This window comes from Panthera onca, chromosome A3 (genome assembly GCF_046562875.1).
Source record: "Panthera onca isolate mPanOnc1 chromosome A3, mPanOnc1 haplotype 2, whole genome shotgun sequence".
Classification (NCBI taxonomy): Eukaryota; Metazoa; Chordata; class Mammalia; order Carnivora; family Felidae; genus Panthera; species Panthera onca.
In genome coordinates, this window is record NC_138341.1 from 127749512 (window position 1) to 127767005 (window position 17494).

The following is a 17494-nucleotide window of genomic DNA, read 5'->3' on the forward strand; positions in this document are numbered from 1 at the left end:
GTAGATAGAGCCCGACCTCACAAGCCCTGAAATCATGACCTGAGCTGAAGTTGGACGCTTAACCAACTGAGCCACCCAGATACCCCTTAAAAGTATAAATACTAGGATTGTTTTTGGTTATTGGATGTGCCCTTTTGTTCCCGTTGGGAGAGACGTGGTAGCCCTGATGTATGACCACAAGGCAGGACTTACCCTTGGGTCCACCCTGGGGTATTCTTAGGACTGCTCTTTTGTAGGGCAAAGGAGCTTCATGGATCAGTTGGAAATAACTCCAGGTAGTTTCTAGTGGATTCTCTAAAAGAGCTAAGAAGGTCTGGCTACAGATACACAGGAACACCTGCCCATGGGTGGGCAACTCCCCTTATCCACCTACCCTTCTGGACTGGGGTTGCTGCGTGATATGTGGAGAAGGCAGTCAGGAGCTATATGAAGTCATTTACCTATTTCTGGGCTTCCTCCCTTCTCTATTAAGAGGATATAAACAGAAAACATGGCATCGTGAAAGCACTGTCCAGGTGAAGAGTAAGCCACAAAAGGCAGGTCAGGGAAAAGTTTCTCAGATGTGTCACAAAGCTAGGTGGGAAACGTTAGGAGAAAAGCAGCTTACTGCATCGGAACAGGGTCCCATCTCCTTGCAGGGAATTAGAGTAGCCCCCTTGAGTCTAGAGGAGAAAATGATTACTGCTCCCAGGTGCCTGGGTTCCTGTAGCAAACCTCAGCTAAGCAGATGTCCCGATCTGTCTCCCAAGAAAGTCTACAGGACAACAGGAAGTAGAGCCTGGCACCTGTCGGGGCCTCCCACTCACAGAGCAGGCTTAAGTGTCCTACGAAAGCTGGACAGGCTCTTCTGTTGGGCAGAAAGAGGGAAGAAGCCGCAGTCATGGGCCTGCTGAGCATCTTGGTCCGTCAGGGAAGCTACAAAACCCTCACAGGGAGAAGCAGGGCAGGGACAACAAACTTGAGCCAACTGCCACAGGTGACGCATTCCAAACCCCACACCATGTGACCACCTGACGATTGGCTCTGACCCTCCTGCCACGAGCCACCGATCCAGTCCTTGCCAGTGTCCTGAAGGAAAGTCCCTTTAGTCCCAAGGACAGACTGGCTCTGAACTTCAACAGCAGTCTCCAGAGCCAGGGGAGATACGTCTGAAATCGTGTGGCCAAAGGTGTCCTCCCTTTAACTCAAAGGCATCATTTCTCCACGTGAGTAGAAGGGGTCGTGGTGCAGTCAAAAGGAACATCTGTGACTTACGGTTATACGTGCTATATTAGGAGCAAATCACTAGGAATATTATTGCTTAGGACGGTGCTTCTCACAGTACCACAGCATCACCTAGGACCTTATTAGAAATAAATGTTGAGTCCTAGACCTCCTGCACCAGAAACTAAGTTGGTGAACACTGATTCAGGATAAAGCCAAGTACAAGTGAATCCATCAAGAAGACACACAGACATGGTAAAAGCTGTGCATGCTGTCTGGAGCTCCAGGGCCTGAAAAGTAAGAAGGGATCGTATTTAAAGATGTGCAATTAACGAACACCTTTAGTTTGGAGCAAAGGCAGGCAGAGGTAAGTAGGCCCCGTTAGCGGACCTCTTCCAACAAGTCACCCACTCCCTACGGTTACAGAGGAGACAGACATAAATTCTCGCTCCTGTGGAGTGTGTCACTGTACTTTTTCTTGAGAGACTTGGCAGTGGACGAGGGCCTGCATCCCAGCGGGACGACCGTGAGAGCTGGACAGGACAGAATGAACAAGAGTAAGACTCAGCATTTCCAGCAAGGAAGTGGGCAAATTCCTCTCCACCCACTGCCCTGAGTGGTGGGACCATGAAGACACACCAGGAGCAACGGCTTCCTCTGGGCCGTAAGAACAACAGAAGGGTATTTACAAAGTACTTCCGGCACCAGGCGCTCTGAGAAGCTACTTACGTGTATTGTCTTAAGTGCACAAGAGAAGCCGTTTTCTAATTTAGAGAGAGAAACTGAGGCACAGAGAGGTGAAATAAATTGAGGTCTCAGCAAAGAGGGGATGAGTTGGGATTGACCCGCTGGCCGGTACCTGTGCTTGGTAGCAGCTCACACTGCCGTCTAGGTCAGCACACTGCCTCCCCCTCCAAGAAGGCCTCCAACCAGCTCCTCTGCCAAACGTTAGGTATTCGTCCACCTACGTTATAGCACCTTGGTCCTTCAGGAGGTGATCTCTTCACAGCACAGAAGCCTCGTCCACATGGGAGTCTACCCTCTACCGCGCTGCTCCCTCACGCAGGCCCTCTGGAAAATGTTACACGGCCAAGGAGAGCAGTGACAAAGGTTGGGCCACGTCTGGGGCCACTCAGACCTTAGGGCTTTCAGAGAACAGACTTGCCAACAAATCCTCCAGGCCCAGACTCCCCAGACTTAGCCGTTCAACGTGGCCCAAAATGCCGGCACTGGTGGTATAGCGATGAGCACAGCCGCCTTCCCTCACGGCCAGAAACCAACTTGTCCCCCTCCCCCAGGCTAGGGAAGGCCTGCACATTTCTGGTTCCTTAGGTGGAGGAGTCTGACTCCCCCTTCCACGTTTGCATCGCTTTTGTCCATGAAAGAGCCAACCAGACGGGAGCGTAACATCGGCCCAGAGGAGAGCTTCCAGGCCTGCCCTTCCACACCGTCTGCACAGGTCTCCCCCATCTAACCATCTGCCCGATGAACACGGGCACGCAATACACAGGACACACACCGGCCACGGACCCCCAGCAGGTATTTGGACTGAACGACAAAAGCCCAAGGGGCTTCCGAATCCTAGAGAAACTCCTGCCAGTTCTTGGGGAGGCCTTTCTGGCAACCAGAGAAAATACACAATTTAAAAAGCAAGATACAGAGGTGCCTGGGTGGCTCAGTCAGTAAAGCATCTGCCTCTTGGTTCAGGCTCATGTCATGATCTCACAGTTCGTGGGTTCAAACCCCACGCCAAGCTCTGTGCTGACAGTGCAGAGCCTGCTGGGGATTCTTTCTCTGCCCCTCCCCTGCTCATTCTGTCTCTCAGAATACATAAACTTTAAAAAATCTTTTACAAAAATCAACGAGTAAAAGGCAGAGTCTGAATAATGACAGTAAGGATTTGGGTCACTCCAGAGTGGGACCGAGTGCGCCTCCATCTATCCCCACTCAGTAATGTCAAAGGTCAGGGAGACCGCTGCTTCTGCGGCCAAAGGAAGCTGGGGTGACCCAGAGCCCGCAGGTTCCCGTGGGGCGGGTGGATGGCCTATCGGAGCCTGCCGGCTCTGGCCCTGCTCAGCTTTGTAACAGCACCATTTTGTGTGCTCTGCATGTCTGATCGTGAAAAGAACCACATGCAAAAAGGGATGGAAAAAATGGTAACATGAAGGATTTGGAGATAGCTTCCAAATTTTTCAGTTGTCCTTGCAAGCCTAGTGGGTAGGTCTGTCGAAATAGGTTTTGATGAATATTTGTGGAACAATCTACAAAGGAATAGAGAGAGAGGAGAAACACAGGATGTGGAGCAGGCTCCAGGCTCTGAGCTGTCAGCACAGAGCCCGACGTGGGACTCAGACTCAGGTCGCAAAATCCTGACCTGATCCAAAGTTGGACACTTAACTGACTGAGCCACCCAGGCACCTCAAAAGACTGTATTTTTAGGCAGTAATCTTTATACCCAACATGGGGCTCGAACTCCTGGCCTGGAGATCAAGAGTCACACACGGAGCCTGCCAGGTGTCCCCAAAGGCAATATTTTTATATATTTTTTAAGTATTTATTTTGAGAGTGCAAGTTGGGGAGGGACCGAGAGAGAAAGAATCCCAAGCAGGCTCTGCGCTGTCAGGGCAGAGAGCCCGACAGGATTGTTGGGGCTCCATCCATCTCACGAACCATGAAATCATGATCTGAAATCAAGAGTCAGATGCTTAACTGATTGAGCCACCCAGGCGCCCCAGAAATATTTTTCAAAAATCAAACTTGAGAGGCGCCTGGGTGGCTCAGTTGGAAGATATGGGACTCTTGATCTTGGGGTCGTGAGTTCAAGCCCCACACTGGGTGTAGCGATTACTTCAATAAACACTTTGAGGTTCCAAGAAAATGGCCATTGCCTCTTCTAAGAATCCGCATTTTTTAAAAGACAGATTGAAGAAAACTGGCTAACCCCTCCCTGCCAATCCAGCAGTGCTTAAGTGCTTGACAAATCCATTATTTACGGATTTGGAGATTTCAAATATTGGTCTGTTTTTAAGGGCACACAGACATTTAAGCACGAAAAGCAGAGATAAGCAGTGGTGGAAGTTTCTAACGTTAAATCCCATGCAAGCAAACAAAGCTCTACATCTCTGTCCTCAGGTTTATTTCCTGGTCCTGTTCTACTGAGCTCATAGCTCCTGTAAGGCAAGCAGCCTGCTGCTTCTAGGGAATGCGGATTCCCTTCCCATGGGCCGCATCAGTCACAGGTCCCATCTCTAATAACCTTGGGATCTGGGCCAAGGAAGCTGTCACTGGGTGTTCGCCCTGCAAAGCTTCACACGTGAGCTTGGGGAGCAGGGGAAGGAAATCTAGACTCAAGTGACATGTTTTTCTAAGAGCCATAGGTCCCATTCCTGTGGCTCAAGAAGGCCTTTGAAAACCAGTAACAAAACCACCAGCTCTGCGGAAATCCTCTTTACTCATTAAAATCTCCCTGTAATAAGAGGAACTTTCCAAAGTCCTGACAGGACATCTGTGTACCCACTGTGGGTGACCAAGACCCAAGTGTGTCTGTCCCAAGGACCACAAAAGCCACTCCCCTCTGAGGACCAATGCCCCACAAATCCTAAGACCCTCAGTCTTCTCGTGACTGACCCACAGCACCTTTGAGGATTTCAGACCTCTCAGGAGCATTCCAATCCCCTTTCGTGCCTGCAGTCTGGAAACAGAGTGCATGTATTGTCCCAAGGGCAGAAGCACCTCGTTTGGCTCTAACCTTGTAACTCTTAGAGATCATATCGGCGTGAAACACAGCACATACTCCATTCCCAGGTGGCTCTCTCAGAGCCTGCTGGCACGGGTAGAGGTGCTGCAGAGGGTCCTCTGTAGCAGAGGACAGCTACAGGGCCTTCCCAGAGAGCTCACTATTGAAGAACATTCAAGGACCTCCTTCTAAAACAGCCAGAGATGTATCACCTTTGAAAAACCTCCTGTCAAAGAAACCTGGAAATCCTTACAACATCCCCGATATAAAGGGGAAACTTCCCCTTCCTGGAGTTTTGGGAGTGAGGGCCACTCACACAGCCAACTGGAAGTTGTGAATTTCTTCGAAGGTTGTACCATCCTGCTCCTCCCATCTTCGTTTTGCAGCTGGAGGTCGCCAGTGGGCATACTGTCAGGCAGCGGGGAGAGGGGTGCTGGGCAGAGGCCACACACCCCCAACAGACACACAGGAACACTGGGCAGAAGAGGCTGGCAAGGCCGGGAGACTGGCTACAATTTCAATATTGGAGAAGGTACTAAAGACAGAAGAGAGCTATGAAGAACCCCCAGGTGCTATCAGTATAAATCAAGACTTCTAAATACATCACAGACAAAAATAGGAGTGTGGGGGGGCACCTGCATGGCTCAGTCGGGTTAAGCATCCGACTTCGGCTCGGGTCATGATCTCGCAGTTCGTGAGTTCGAGCCCCATGTTGGACTCTGTGCTGACAGCTCGGAGCCTGGAGCCTGCTTCGGATTCTGTCTCCCTCACTCTCTGCCCCTCCCCCGCTCACACTCATGCGCGCGCGCTCTCTCTCAAAAGCCAACATTTAAAAAATAAGAAAAGATGAGCGTGTTTACACTAGACACACACACATGCACGCACATACATGGGTCTGTTCCCTAGAGGTCTGCTCGGAAGGCCTAGGAAACATCCTAGTAGCAGTGAGCGCTCCAAGCACACCCAGACCTCGGTGGCTTCTTTCCATGTTTTTTAATCTCTACACCCAGTGGGATGGGGGGCTCAAATTCACAACCCCTTAGATGAAGAGTTTCGTGCTCTACTGACTGAGCCAGCCAAGCGCCCCCCCGCCCCCGACCTTATTTTTTCAGATGTGGTCATCACTAAAAGGGACCAGAGCTCCTTGGAGAAATGGCTGACTCCAGGACTAAGGAAAGGAAAATTGCAGGACCAGGGGACCAGGGAAAGGACCGTTGCAGCTGAACCACAGGGCACACCGTCCGCATCGCTGCAACGGTCCTGGCTCAGTCTGACAAAGTAAGAACGTGGAACCACATACACACGGATATGATCTCTGCTGATTAGATTTCCAACAGGGTCAGTCTCGGACAAATTTCTAAACTGTGCTATGTAACTAGATACAATTGAGAAACTCTCCCTGCTTTCTCCCTGCGACGTCAAATCCCCTTCTGTGTCTGAGCACTCTTCCAGAACCTTCTGACCACTCTCATCCTGGCGGTCCCACCCACGGGCTGGTTTTTACAGCGAACCACCTCCATGAGCATCTTCTAAAATTAAACAGAAAGCTGCCGGCCCGCTCCTCAGCCAGGCTTGAACGCAGCGAGTGCCTCACTGTCCTCCGAGTGTGAGTGCACCGGCAGGAAGTGAGACTCACAGTGTCGAGAAGTCTCCTCTTCTGGCTCGTTTCTTCAGGTGACAGTGTCCGGTCGGAGAGGAGAGGCCCGTCCCCTCACCTGGCTGCCCACATGCCTCGCTTCCACACCCTCACATCTTCCCTCACTTCTTTAGATACTGCTCGAAAGGACCAAAAATTCATTAGTAGCTGTTTATTGATCAATGGTTTGATATAAAGTCATTTCAGATCTTCAGAATTTTGCCCAAACAGAATCACAAGCATTACAAAGTTTTGTTTTGTTTTTTCCTTTAAAAAAAAAAGGGTAGGAGGTAGGTTGGGAGGGGACCTACCTAGCAGTAGTGGCATCTGAGAATAAATTAACAAAAAAAATTTAGTATTACCATTTATTGGTGACAAACACTATGTTTTACTTACATTCCATGGGGAGATAAAATTCCAGCGTAAACAATGAATCGAACAAAAGCAGTACTCAACTCGCAAGACTACGGTGCTTTTCATCTGGACCATATGCAGGACCTTACCGCACACGCTTCTGTGCGCAGTAACACAACATCAAAAGCAACAGTTTCGGAGCTCAACACAGGCCACTCTCTGCCGCCCTACATGGAGATGTAACAGCGGTACAAAGCACTCCAGGAAAATCCATCTGCGGGTTTAGCCGTACTACACGGAGACCATACCCTGTAGTGTGAAAGCCACGTGTCCTCAAGAGCCATATGTATAGACACACAGTTTTTTTTTTAATAATCTTTAAAACAAAGACCAAAATTCATTTAAGTCCTGTTGCATTAACAAAAATAAAATAGAAAAGGAACCAAATGATCATTAAAGTTTAAAACTCCTAAACTGTCCAATTTATACAACCACGGGAGACTTCATCCAGGATGCTGACGAGTCCAGGACCATTGCAGCTGGACCACAGGGCACACCGTCCGCATCGCTGCAACGGTCCTGGCTCAGTCTGACAAAGTAAGAACGTGGAACCACATACACACGGATATGATCTCTGCTGATTAGATTTCCAGTAGGGTCAGTCTCGGACAAGTTTCTAAACTGTGCTATGTAACTAGATACAATTGAGAAACTCTCAAATGAAAATTTATATAGTGTCATCTCAATCAAAAGAAAATAAGAAAACTTAAGAGTACGTATCTGTTGGAAGAGAAAGCAGTGGGGACGGTGTGGGCACCACGGAGGTGGGGCCGTAGCACACTAGAATGGTTGGCGCTGAGTAGGAAGCATTTGATTTTCTCTGGTGCTTTCGGCTCTGGGGCTGGTCTAAGGCCCCTGTCCCCGGCGTGGGTGTCCAGGGTTTGTCCCAAGCGTCTGCGTGAGCCAGTCTGAGAAAGGTTGCGCGCGCTCTCTCCTGTGTCCTTAACACGGCCCAAAGGGTGACGACAGCCGAGCACCGAGGTGCCAGGGGCCGGGGCCTGCTGGTTTCCCGGTCAAGCCAGGGCCGCTTGGCAGGCCTCGCAGCACCCCTCAGCAAGCAGCTGCCTGCGTGTGGCACAAAACACCGCGCACCCGCAGCCACGCTGCCTCCTTGCGTCCCCGCCTTCGTCACCACTGCCGCCTCTGCTTCTTTACCCAGCACGTGTCTCAGCCCACTGGAGGTATCAGAAATTCCAAATTCTCAAAGCAGTTTCAGTATTTTCAGTATATATGTTGGGGTTTTACAACGGTTCGTGGCCAGAAAAGGTTCAGCACCTTCCACACCTTCAAGGAAAAAGAAAAATGAAAAAATGATGCCAGTTTTGAAATTTAAGGGAATTAAGAAGCCCATGTTACAAATGAAAAGCAATTAGCCGACACTGAAGTCCAACAGCACAGGCCCCAGTTTATGATAATGGGGTTCAAGTTTTGTCAGGATGTTACCACCAAGTGAAAATACACTAAGGAGAATGCATGTGTAGTACAGTAGCTCTGGGACAGAAGAAATAATGAAGCAGCACAGGATGATATTTGCATAAAGAAACACATATGAAAGAGACATAAACTAATAAAAATGTGACCTCTGGCTCTTAACGAGAGAACAAATGGGAGGCTGCTGGAGGGGAGGTGGATGGGGGATGGGCCAGATGGGTGACAGGCATTAAGGAGGGTGCTTGTCCTGATGAGCACTGGGTGTTGTATGTAAGTGATGAATCACTGAATTCTACTCCTGAAAGGAATATCACACTGTATGTTATAAATAAAACCTTGGAAGAAAAAAAAAGATCTCTGGGTGGGAGGGGAGGGAGGATGAGGTGGGTGGGGACTGCGAGGAGGGCAAGACTGATCACTGTGCACCTTTGAAAATAATTTTGATTTTTGAACCACGTGAATGTATTACCTATTCAAAATTTAAAAAAACTGCACGCTCTGCCCACTACTTAGAAACCCCTCGGGAGAAAGAAAGGGACAGAAAAGGGACTGAGGTGAGTTTCACTACTGAGTTGAGCTGACGGTCTGAATTGAATGCAAATGACGAAAAGAGCTGCCTTTCTGTGAACGGGCTCACTCACACAGACACTGGGCCATTTCCTGTTCTTGGCATCTCTGTACTTTGTTGGTCCAACTCAGACAGCAACTTTAAAATGTTCAGTGCGGCCTGGCAGGGACGAAAGGGAGAGTCAAGGTGCGGCCACTGCCCGTGAGGGTCCAAACAGGGAGCCCCCCCCCAAATCACACTTTCCCTTAACATTTGAATTTTTAACTTAAAATACAAATTAAAAAATAAATGATCCATGTTTACCTCATTGAATCACAACCTCTGTTAATTTTATTAGATTTTCTTTCAGTGTTTTTAACCTTGTGGTAACCAGACTACAAATTCTGTGTCCTGCTTTAAAACAAAAACCTATCACGTTTCCTTCTTTGACATTAATCTGACCGATGCCTTACACTCCATCAGGTGGATATACCACAGTTTACTCCGATTAATCAATGCCATTTCTCAGTTTTAGTATTTCTCGGAACAGGAGTTTCACCTGAACAGCAGACCACAATAAGGGGCTTTCTACAGCTGCCCGAACTTGGGCCTGGCTGGGGTTCTGTGTTCTGGAAGGAGACGAACGGATACAGCATGTGGAGGCAGGCGTTCCAGGATCCAAGTCCACCCCCCAGGTCAGCACAGGCAAGGGAAGGGGAAGGGGTATCTAAACCTGATGAATTCTGATAAACACGATGAGCAATCAATCCAATAAACTAAGGAAGAGGGCTTCAAAAGACGAAAGCTATAAAACCACCAAAGGCTATGGGAGAGCCCTTTTCCTATCTTCCCCAGGCCGGCAACAGGCAGGAGCCAGGACCACTGGGTAACATACCATGTCATGGCAGGATTCCACATCCTTTCCAATCCCGTGGCTGATCAGAGGTGGCTGAGAGGAGCAATTGATAAGAGATACAAATTCGTTCTTGTTGTTTTTGGGGAAGTCTTTGTATTCCACCTGAGGGGAGAAGAAAACTGAGGCCGGGTAGGGAGGCGGCAAATACAAACGGGGCCCAGCAAACAGGCGGGGGACACCTCTTTCTTCCTGCCCTCAACCTGACGAGGCTCCACCAACTCCCACTCAGTCGGCAAGAGGCCGCCGGGGGGCCTGCTGCTGGGGGCACCAAGGGCCGCAAGCACCAGGGCCCCCAGCTTCCGAAATCTTCCAGGAACCCAGATGTCTGCCCAGAGACCCCAGTCTGAAAGAAGCTGTGCCCTTTTCTACTAGGCAGAAAGGGCCAGCACAATGAATCCGTGCTTGCTAGAACCACCACGAAGATTAGCAGCTTTGTTACGGTTGGCTTGGATTTTTTACAATTTTATTACCAAAGGACAAGGTTACTCTACACCGTACAGGCCCGTGGGACTTTCCTTACCTCCCCGACCTTCTCAGGACCACCCAGGTACCATGTGCCCTCCACCACCCCTTCCCCTATATAAAGACCTTGATTTAATAATAATAAACAAGGTACGAGGCTCATCTCCTGAGAGAAACCCCCCAAAAAAGAGGACGACGCTGATGTCTGGACCACACGGCTCAGGTCTAACAGTTACCTGGAATCCCTGGACTCTGGAAAGATAGTCCAGCTGCTCAGAGGGTCTTGTGAGAGGTCCGTGGGGTACGTGGCCTGAAGAGATGTTATTCTTTAAAATGGTCTCGGCTGTGGGCGAGGTGCCCCCATATAACAATTCACGGGCTATCATGGCAGTTACCGTGGCCTTGGCAGGATTCGGAGCTGCCCTGGTGAAATCTTTGGTGTGGTGTCCTTGACTGACTCCTACGGCCTGGGCAACCTCGGGCACCATGGGAAGAATCCCAGCGGGCAGCTGCTGATGGCTAAGATAAGGCATCCTAAACTCATCCTCTTTATTGCCTAGGGAGGGACATGCAGACGGGTCAACACAAGGCCACACACGCCGCCGGGAAAACACTTTCCAACCCGCTGGCCCTCCCTCGGTGCACACAGCGGCACGGGGATGACACAAAGCTCAACACTGCTCGTCATTCCGGGAGCTACACAAATCCCAGAATCAAGTTCAGATCAGGACAATATTAACAACACACTTACTAGTCCCATTTTCATCCCCAGAGCCAGGTTCAAAAAAGGTTACTTTTCTTCCATCCCCTGGTTTTTTTACTGGTGTCTTAAAAAAAAAAAAAAAACAAAAAAACAAAAAAACAAAAAAGGCCATGAGCATAAATCAAACTCTTGCAAAATTAGTTCCTACTGTCTAAAATTAAACAAGCTCCAACCAGCATTGACCTGTAGTTTGTAACATTTTGCAATATGAAGAGGTGATCGGCAGAAAGCCTTACCCCCGCGCCGCCGCCCTGGCAGCCTCCTGCCCTCACCCAGCGACACTCCGGCCCACACAGCCTGTCCTTGAAGAGATGCCAACAGGCACACGGAACCAGGTACTGAACTCTGCACTCACAGGAAGACAGGGGAGCGTTTAACCGGAGGGAGCCGGGGACGCTACACTGGTAGAGCCCACGGTGGGGAAGCAGCTCTTAGACTCTCTGTGTAACTAACATCCAGTTAAAAGAGAAGGGGTATTTCCAACGATAAGGGGGGGGGGGGGGGGGGGGAGGGCAAATGTTACGAGATGAAAATTTTCTCAAACACGGGTCTCCTTTTTGAGAAGGTTAAGGGTGCTGTGAATGCTCTACCAGATTTTGGAACGAAACACCCAAACACCAAGTCCAGGATCTATGCAGATTCTCTGACGAGTGTCTGCAGCCAGAGCAGATGCCGTGTCCCACTGGGGACACGGCAGGCACAGGGAGTGAATCCGTCCTGGGACCTCTCCGTGGAAACAAGCTCAGTCAAGAACTTGCTTGAAGGTACCGCTTACCAATCTTGAAGATTTTTATCTAGTGTTAGATTCATAAAGAAAAAGAAATCCCGAATCTAAACTGTGGATTTAGTTCCATAAATCACACTGTGCCGGTGTCCCAGAAAACCCAAAGCCTGCTGCTCCCCAACTAGCAGAAGCCTAAGGTTGATAACTCGTTCCTGCAGGCCTCACTATGAGAGCACGACGACAGAACTAGACGTGTTAACTTCAAGCCCAGTCGCCTAGCATCCTACAAATGGAAAGAGCAAGCTGCCCTCCAGCAAAGCGTCCCGACCACAAAGATACGGAAACAAGAACGACTTAACCCAGAGCCACGCTTGGAGCCATGGACATGCAACTCCCCTTCTGACCACATTATAATGGTCCAAATGGATAAGACGCTGCTCGGCAGGGCTGTTTTACTGCCAGGAGGAGGAAGCCTTGCCCTGAAGCTTGGCCCTGGAGGTGCCAGAGTCCCCTAGGATGAGGCGAGGAGGTCATCTTGCAATTAGAGAGCAAGGACACAGCCCCGAGCAGTCACCTTCTCCTCTGATTTGAGGGCTGGTTTGGTGGGCTGAGCCTGTGGGACTTTGAAACCAAGGATCTCCAGCATGTTCTCGGCTGCGTTGCGTTTGGCCACCTTCTTATTGGTGCCTGTTCCTTCCGCGGTATGGTTTCCCACCTTCACCTGCATGAGGACGAAGTCAGGGCTCAGACCAGTGCTTACGCCTTCAGAGTAAAGACTGGTCAGGCATCGGTGTGCTGGCAAAAGAACCCGGCAACGGTCAGAAGCTAGACGCTTAACAGCGGTGCCCCGGAGCGGGCCTGCGGCGGCCTGCGACGCGCGGTGAAGGCAGCCCCTCCGACACACTAGACCACGGCAGCTTATAACGACTGTGACCAACAGAGCTAAAGAACACTGGAAAGTCGTCACTTCCTAACAGGACTACATCTCACAAATATCTGTGCTTCTGAGGTCCTCTGCATCCGTGGCATCTGCTCGGTGGAAATATCACCGGGGTGCGCTCCCGCACGCTCCCCTTCCCAGCCCCGGGATCCAGGTGCCACGGTGGGAGTATTTACACCAAAGATCTGCGAATACAACGCAGCAAGCGCTCGGTTGTTTTGCTGTCTACTCCAGACTTACAAGGCGGAGAAAAGGTTAATAATGCAAATTAAGCTTAAAAGCGTGTCAAGGCCGCAGCCGTGGCACTGTAACTAGCACAAAAAACTGGGGACGTCTGTCCAATCTTTGAAAATTACTCAATTCAATAAAGTCACTCATTGTTTAAAAACGAGTGAAGTTCCAACACTTCTTTGTTGTTTCACTTTCATCTTGTTTATGTAAACAAAACAATCAGTACCCACGCTAAGACTACAGTCCTTTGTCAGCAGCATGAGCAACTTCTTTGCTTGAACTGGACAGTAGTTATGAAGCATTTGTGTGCAGTCTGACTTTATACTACTCAAGACGACAGTTACACTTAAGTTACAGATGGATAAAATTGACAGTCAAGAGAACATGTATTTTATGTATTATTTGTAAACTGTATGCTACGCATCCTTTGTCAGTGAAACTTGTAACACACACACACACATCCATAAACGCACACGCGCCCGGCCCCCTTCCCACTGTGCCACCCACCCCTGAGACAGCTGATTGTTACACATATTCCAGCATATACCACTGCTTACAATCCCCTTCCATGCTGGTCTTGAGCACAGACCAGAACCAAAAGCCCCACATCACAGAACTGAAATCAAGGAAACCTTCTCTGGCCAGCGACAAGGGCTCGGGGGTTGAATCCTGGCCTTGCTGTCTACCAGCACTGATCTTGGTCAAATGACTGCTTGTCCTGGCACGCTGCAATCTTCTTTGGTAGCACAGAAGGACCATTACTTTTCTGGCCTTCTGACTGGGCAGGCTAAGTGACGGTGCTTCCAAAGTTGTAAACTGCTACACAAGAGTTAAGTACTGGGTTTTTCACCAGAAAACACTCTTAAATTCAAATCACGATCAAAGTGAGCTGCCCATATGAATAACTGTTTAATGAGCATAAGGAGAAACACTCTGCACCCATCTGAATGAAGTGTAATCCCAATCTAAGGAAGATCCAACAACCCTAGACTCCAGATCTGACAGAAGGATTAGGAGAACAGGAACAGATCCTCTGATATAACTTGTAAAATCTATCTTCTGAAAAGAATAATATAAACCTTCAAGGAGATGTAATGAAGAGAAGCGTTCGCCCACAATCCCACAGTCCCAGCACTCACACACTCCAGCGGTATGTCCAAGCTCCCACCTGCTGATACGGCAGCACGTGTGGTGCGCACACAAGTATGTTTTAAGGCATCAGATTACTGCAAGTACCACGGTCTTACTATTGATAACGCCTGATGGCAGGGAGCAGGGCCCACTGGACCAGAGCTCCTCACCCAGCCTCCTCAGGGAAGCATCCAGCCGCTGGACCTGGCCCAGCCGAGATGGGATGTGGTCAGAGGAAGTCTGCCCATAACCCACGCCGACCTACCTGCATCACAAACTCTCTGCGGCGTGGGAGGCCTCGCTCCGTCAGGAGCATGTACTCCGGCTCCTTCTCCTTTTTCGCCTGCTGGATCTGGGCCAGCCTGCTGATCGGGTTCATCCCCTGGCCATAGTCTGTGCTGCTCTGTAGCTGAGGAACAATTAATGTAAAATCCACGTGCCATGTTAGTCGCAGAGAGGACTTTGCCAACTTAGAGATCGGGACGTGACAAGAGATTACTTTTATGTTGATCTAAGGGCCCGAATTAATCAGACCTTTTTAAAACTTTTTTAAAGTAAAAAGATGCTCAGTGACTTTCTAGGATTGCACTGAGGTTGACTTTTTTAAAAGTCTTCCTGGCAAACCAACATCAGTATTTCACTACAAGTAGACAACTATCGTAATGTCTGCTTTTTGACAATAAATTACAACTTCACAATGGAGAAAAGAAATACAGAACACTATTCCTAAAACTCTCCTGAAAGTCTGTTATAAAGATGGGTCCCCAGCTTTCTTAACAGTGACTCAACATCCAAAAACTATTAAAAAAAACCCCAAGCTGACACCCAAGAACCCCACCGTTCCTTCCCAGTGGCCACCTTCGGCGCCACAGAACCCTCACCCACAGACTCACGCGGATATGAAGAGCAGAAAAGAAAGTGCAGCAGTGAGCAGAGTGCTCGCTTTTGTGTCCTGGTCCTGACACAGCATCAAACTAGAGCTGACCCTTGAGCAGCAAGGGTCTGAACCGCCAGGTCCACGCACAAGCGGGTTTTTCTTTTTCTTTCTTTTTGATAAATACACTATAGTATAGTATACTCAATGTATTTTCTCTTCCTCACGACTTCCTTAATAATGTTCTTCTCTCCCGCTTACTTTATTGTGCAAACACAGCATAGAATACACATATGTATATAACAATATACAACACATAAAATGTGTTAATCGACCATTTATGTTATTGGTAAGACTTCTGGTCAACAGGCTATTAGTGGTTATGCTCCTAGGGAGTCAAAAAGTTAAACCCTGGTCTCCCGCTGTGTGTGTGTGTGTGTGTGTGTGCGCGCGCGCGTGTGTGTCGGGGGGGGGGGGGGGGGGCGGGGGGCGGTCGGCAACCCTAACCCCTGTGCTGTTCAAGGGTCAAGTAGTATTGACAGTCGTGACAGAGCAGACCCTAGTATCCCTAAATATGCCCGAATGGACTCCTGCCCCTTCTCTGGGTGGGGAGGAGGGGGCGGGTATAATTTCTGACGGGTCCACTGACACGGCTTAAAAAAATCCCAAAGAATCAGGTGGTGTTTGGTGAAACGTCTCACTCGTCCGCCTGTCCCCAGACGTCTTTCCTCCACACTCACACCAGTGCCAGGAGCGGTGAGGTGGAGCGAGGACGACTTCGCCGTCCTGTCTGCAGACGGGCACTCCTGTAGTCACACCCTCATCCGCAGATGTGTGCGCACACCTGCGGGGGCCCCGCCGACCCCACCCCGGCTCGGGGTCGCATCTGCCTGACAGGGAGTGCTCCCGGGAGAGCTGCACGAGGAGGCCCCGGTGCCCGGCCTGGCAGGTGGCACGTCAGCGGCCACCTGCTGTCGCTAGGATCCGCCACCTAGTGAGCCTTCTGAAGCCCCCAGCCGTCTGTGGGCAACGGAAATACCCTCTTTGTTCGGGAAGGTTCTTACCCTGACTATGGATTTTGTTTTCTTTTTGATTCTGGGCTTCACTCGCTCGACTGTGGGCAGGGGTGGCAACTTCTTCAGCTCCTCAAGAACAGCTATGGCAGCATTTTTCTTCGAAATCTTCTTGCTCTTCCCTTCACCTTCTCCCACAAACTCCCCAACTGACACCTTGGTCACGAAGCTCTTCATGTGGGGGGGGCCACTCTCCCGGGCAACCTGGTTTAGAGGGAAAGACTGAGTGAAAGCGCGACAGACACCTCCTGCAAGCAGCAGGGCACGCTGCTTAGCGCACTACCTCCCGGGAAACACCGGCCAAGGGGAGTTTCGGTAAGACCCGTGAAATGAAGGGAGCACACGCGTCAGCAAAAGGAAACAGTGATAACCCCGGATGCTCTTCTCCCCTTGTTCGTTATTTTCCAGACTTCTGAACATTCGTGGGTCTGATCAGTCCCAGTTAGCATCAAAGAAATGGGAAGCAAGTTCTGCTCCCGTCCTCCTAGCACAACGGCTCCCATCTGTGTCCCCAGGTCACAGACTGCTCTGAGTTTGGGGAGACCCACTGCAAATGGCAGGAAGGCAGCCGTCCCAGCAAAGCCCAGAAATAACTGCGACATAAAGAGTTCAAGTTTAATATTTGCTCTGAGCCTCAAGCCAAGACTGAGCTTATTAAATACTGGCTGCTATGCATCCAGCCACAGAAAAGAACGAGAAACTTCTAAGCACTGGCAGGGATTTCCAGTACACAGTAAGAAAAGCAGAAACTGCAAAAGAGTTTATATAGTACCCTAACTTTTGTGTTAAAGAAAAGATTTGTATATACACACTTATATGTAAACAGACACACACGTGTGTCTATATACTTATTTTTGCAAAAAGAAACACAGGATGGATAAAGCAGAAACCAACAGAATTAGTTCCCTACAGCAAGTGGGAGGGATTGGGGTAGAAAGGGGACAGCGTGATACTGCTGAATGTATCTTTGCGCCTAGTTTTGACTTTTGGTTTTACATATTAAAATATAAAAAATAAGTCCACAACGATGGGGGAGAAACATTAAAATTGAATATGAACAGAAACCTAAGTATAAAGTTATTCCAGGAACACACAGAGGGAAAAGAAAAACTGACTCCAGCTTACATTAGCTCAGATGGTCTTGAAAAGAACAGCTAAGTTAGAGGACTCACACTACCAGATTTCAAGACTTCCCATTAAGTTACAGCAACCGTGCCCTCACGGTATTGTTTACGGGCAAAGAAAGAGATCAATAAAATAGAACAGAATGCAGAAACAGACCTGCACACATATGGTCTCATGATTTCTGGCAAACACACCACAGCGCATCAAAAGTCTTTTAAATAAAAAAAGCAACTAGATATCCTCATGGGAGAAGCAAGTCTCAAACTCCACCACAAACAGGTAACTGGA

General features: G+C 49.3%; 1 protein-coding gene across 11 annotated transcripts in view; it reads right to left on the bottom strand.

Moving 5' to 3' along the window:
• Positions 1-6732: 6732 nt before the first annotated feature.
• The window catches only part of STAU1 (staufen double-stranded RNA binding protein 1), an 81942-nt gene continuing 71180 nt past the window's right edge, over positions 6733-17494 (bottom strand). For 9 of the 11 annotated variants that reach the window (XM_078443974.2, XM_060619778.3, XM_060619770.3 and 6 more), the window contains 8 exons: positions 16073-16285; positions 14400-14543; positions 12407-12553; positions 11097-11172; positions 10582-10901; positions 9863-9985; positions 9062-9147; positions 6733-8273 (listed from right to left, as the gene is read on the bottom strand). In XM_078443974.2, the coding sequence (XP_078300100.2) occupies positions 8258-8273; positions 9062-9147; positions 9863-9985; positions 10582-10901; positions 11097-11172; positions 12407-12553; positions 14400-14543; positions 16073-16285 (1125 nt within the window). In that variant the 3' untranslated portion in view covers positions 6733-8257. Of the gene's footprint in view, positions 8274-9057; positions 9148-9862; positions 9986-10581; positions 10902-11096; positions 11173-12406; positions 12554-14399; positions 14544-16072; positions 16286-17494 lie in introns of those variants that run through there. The other 2 variants (XM_060619803.3, XM_060619785.3) reach the window with 2 other exon arrangements.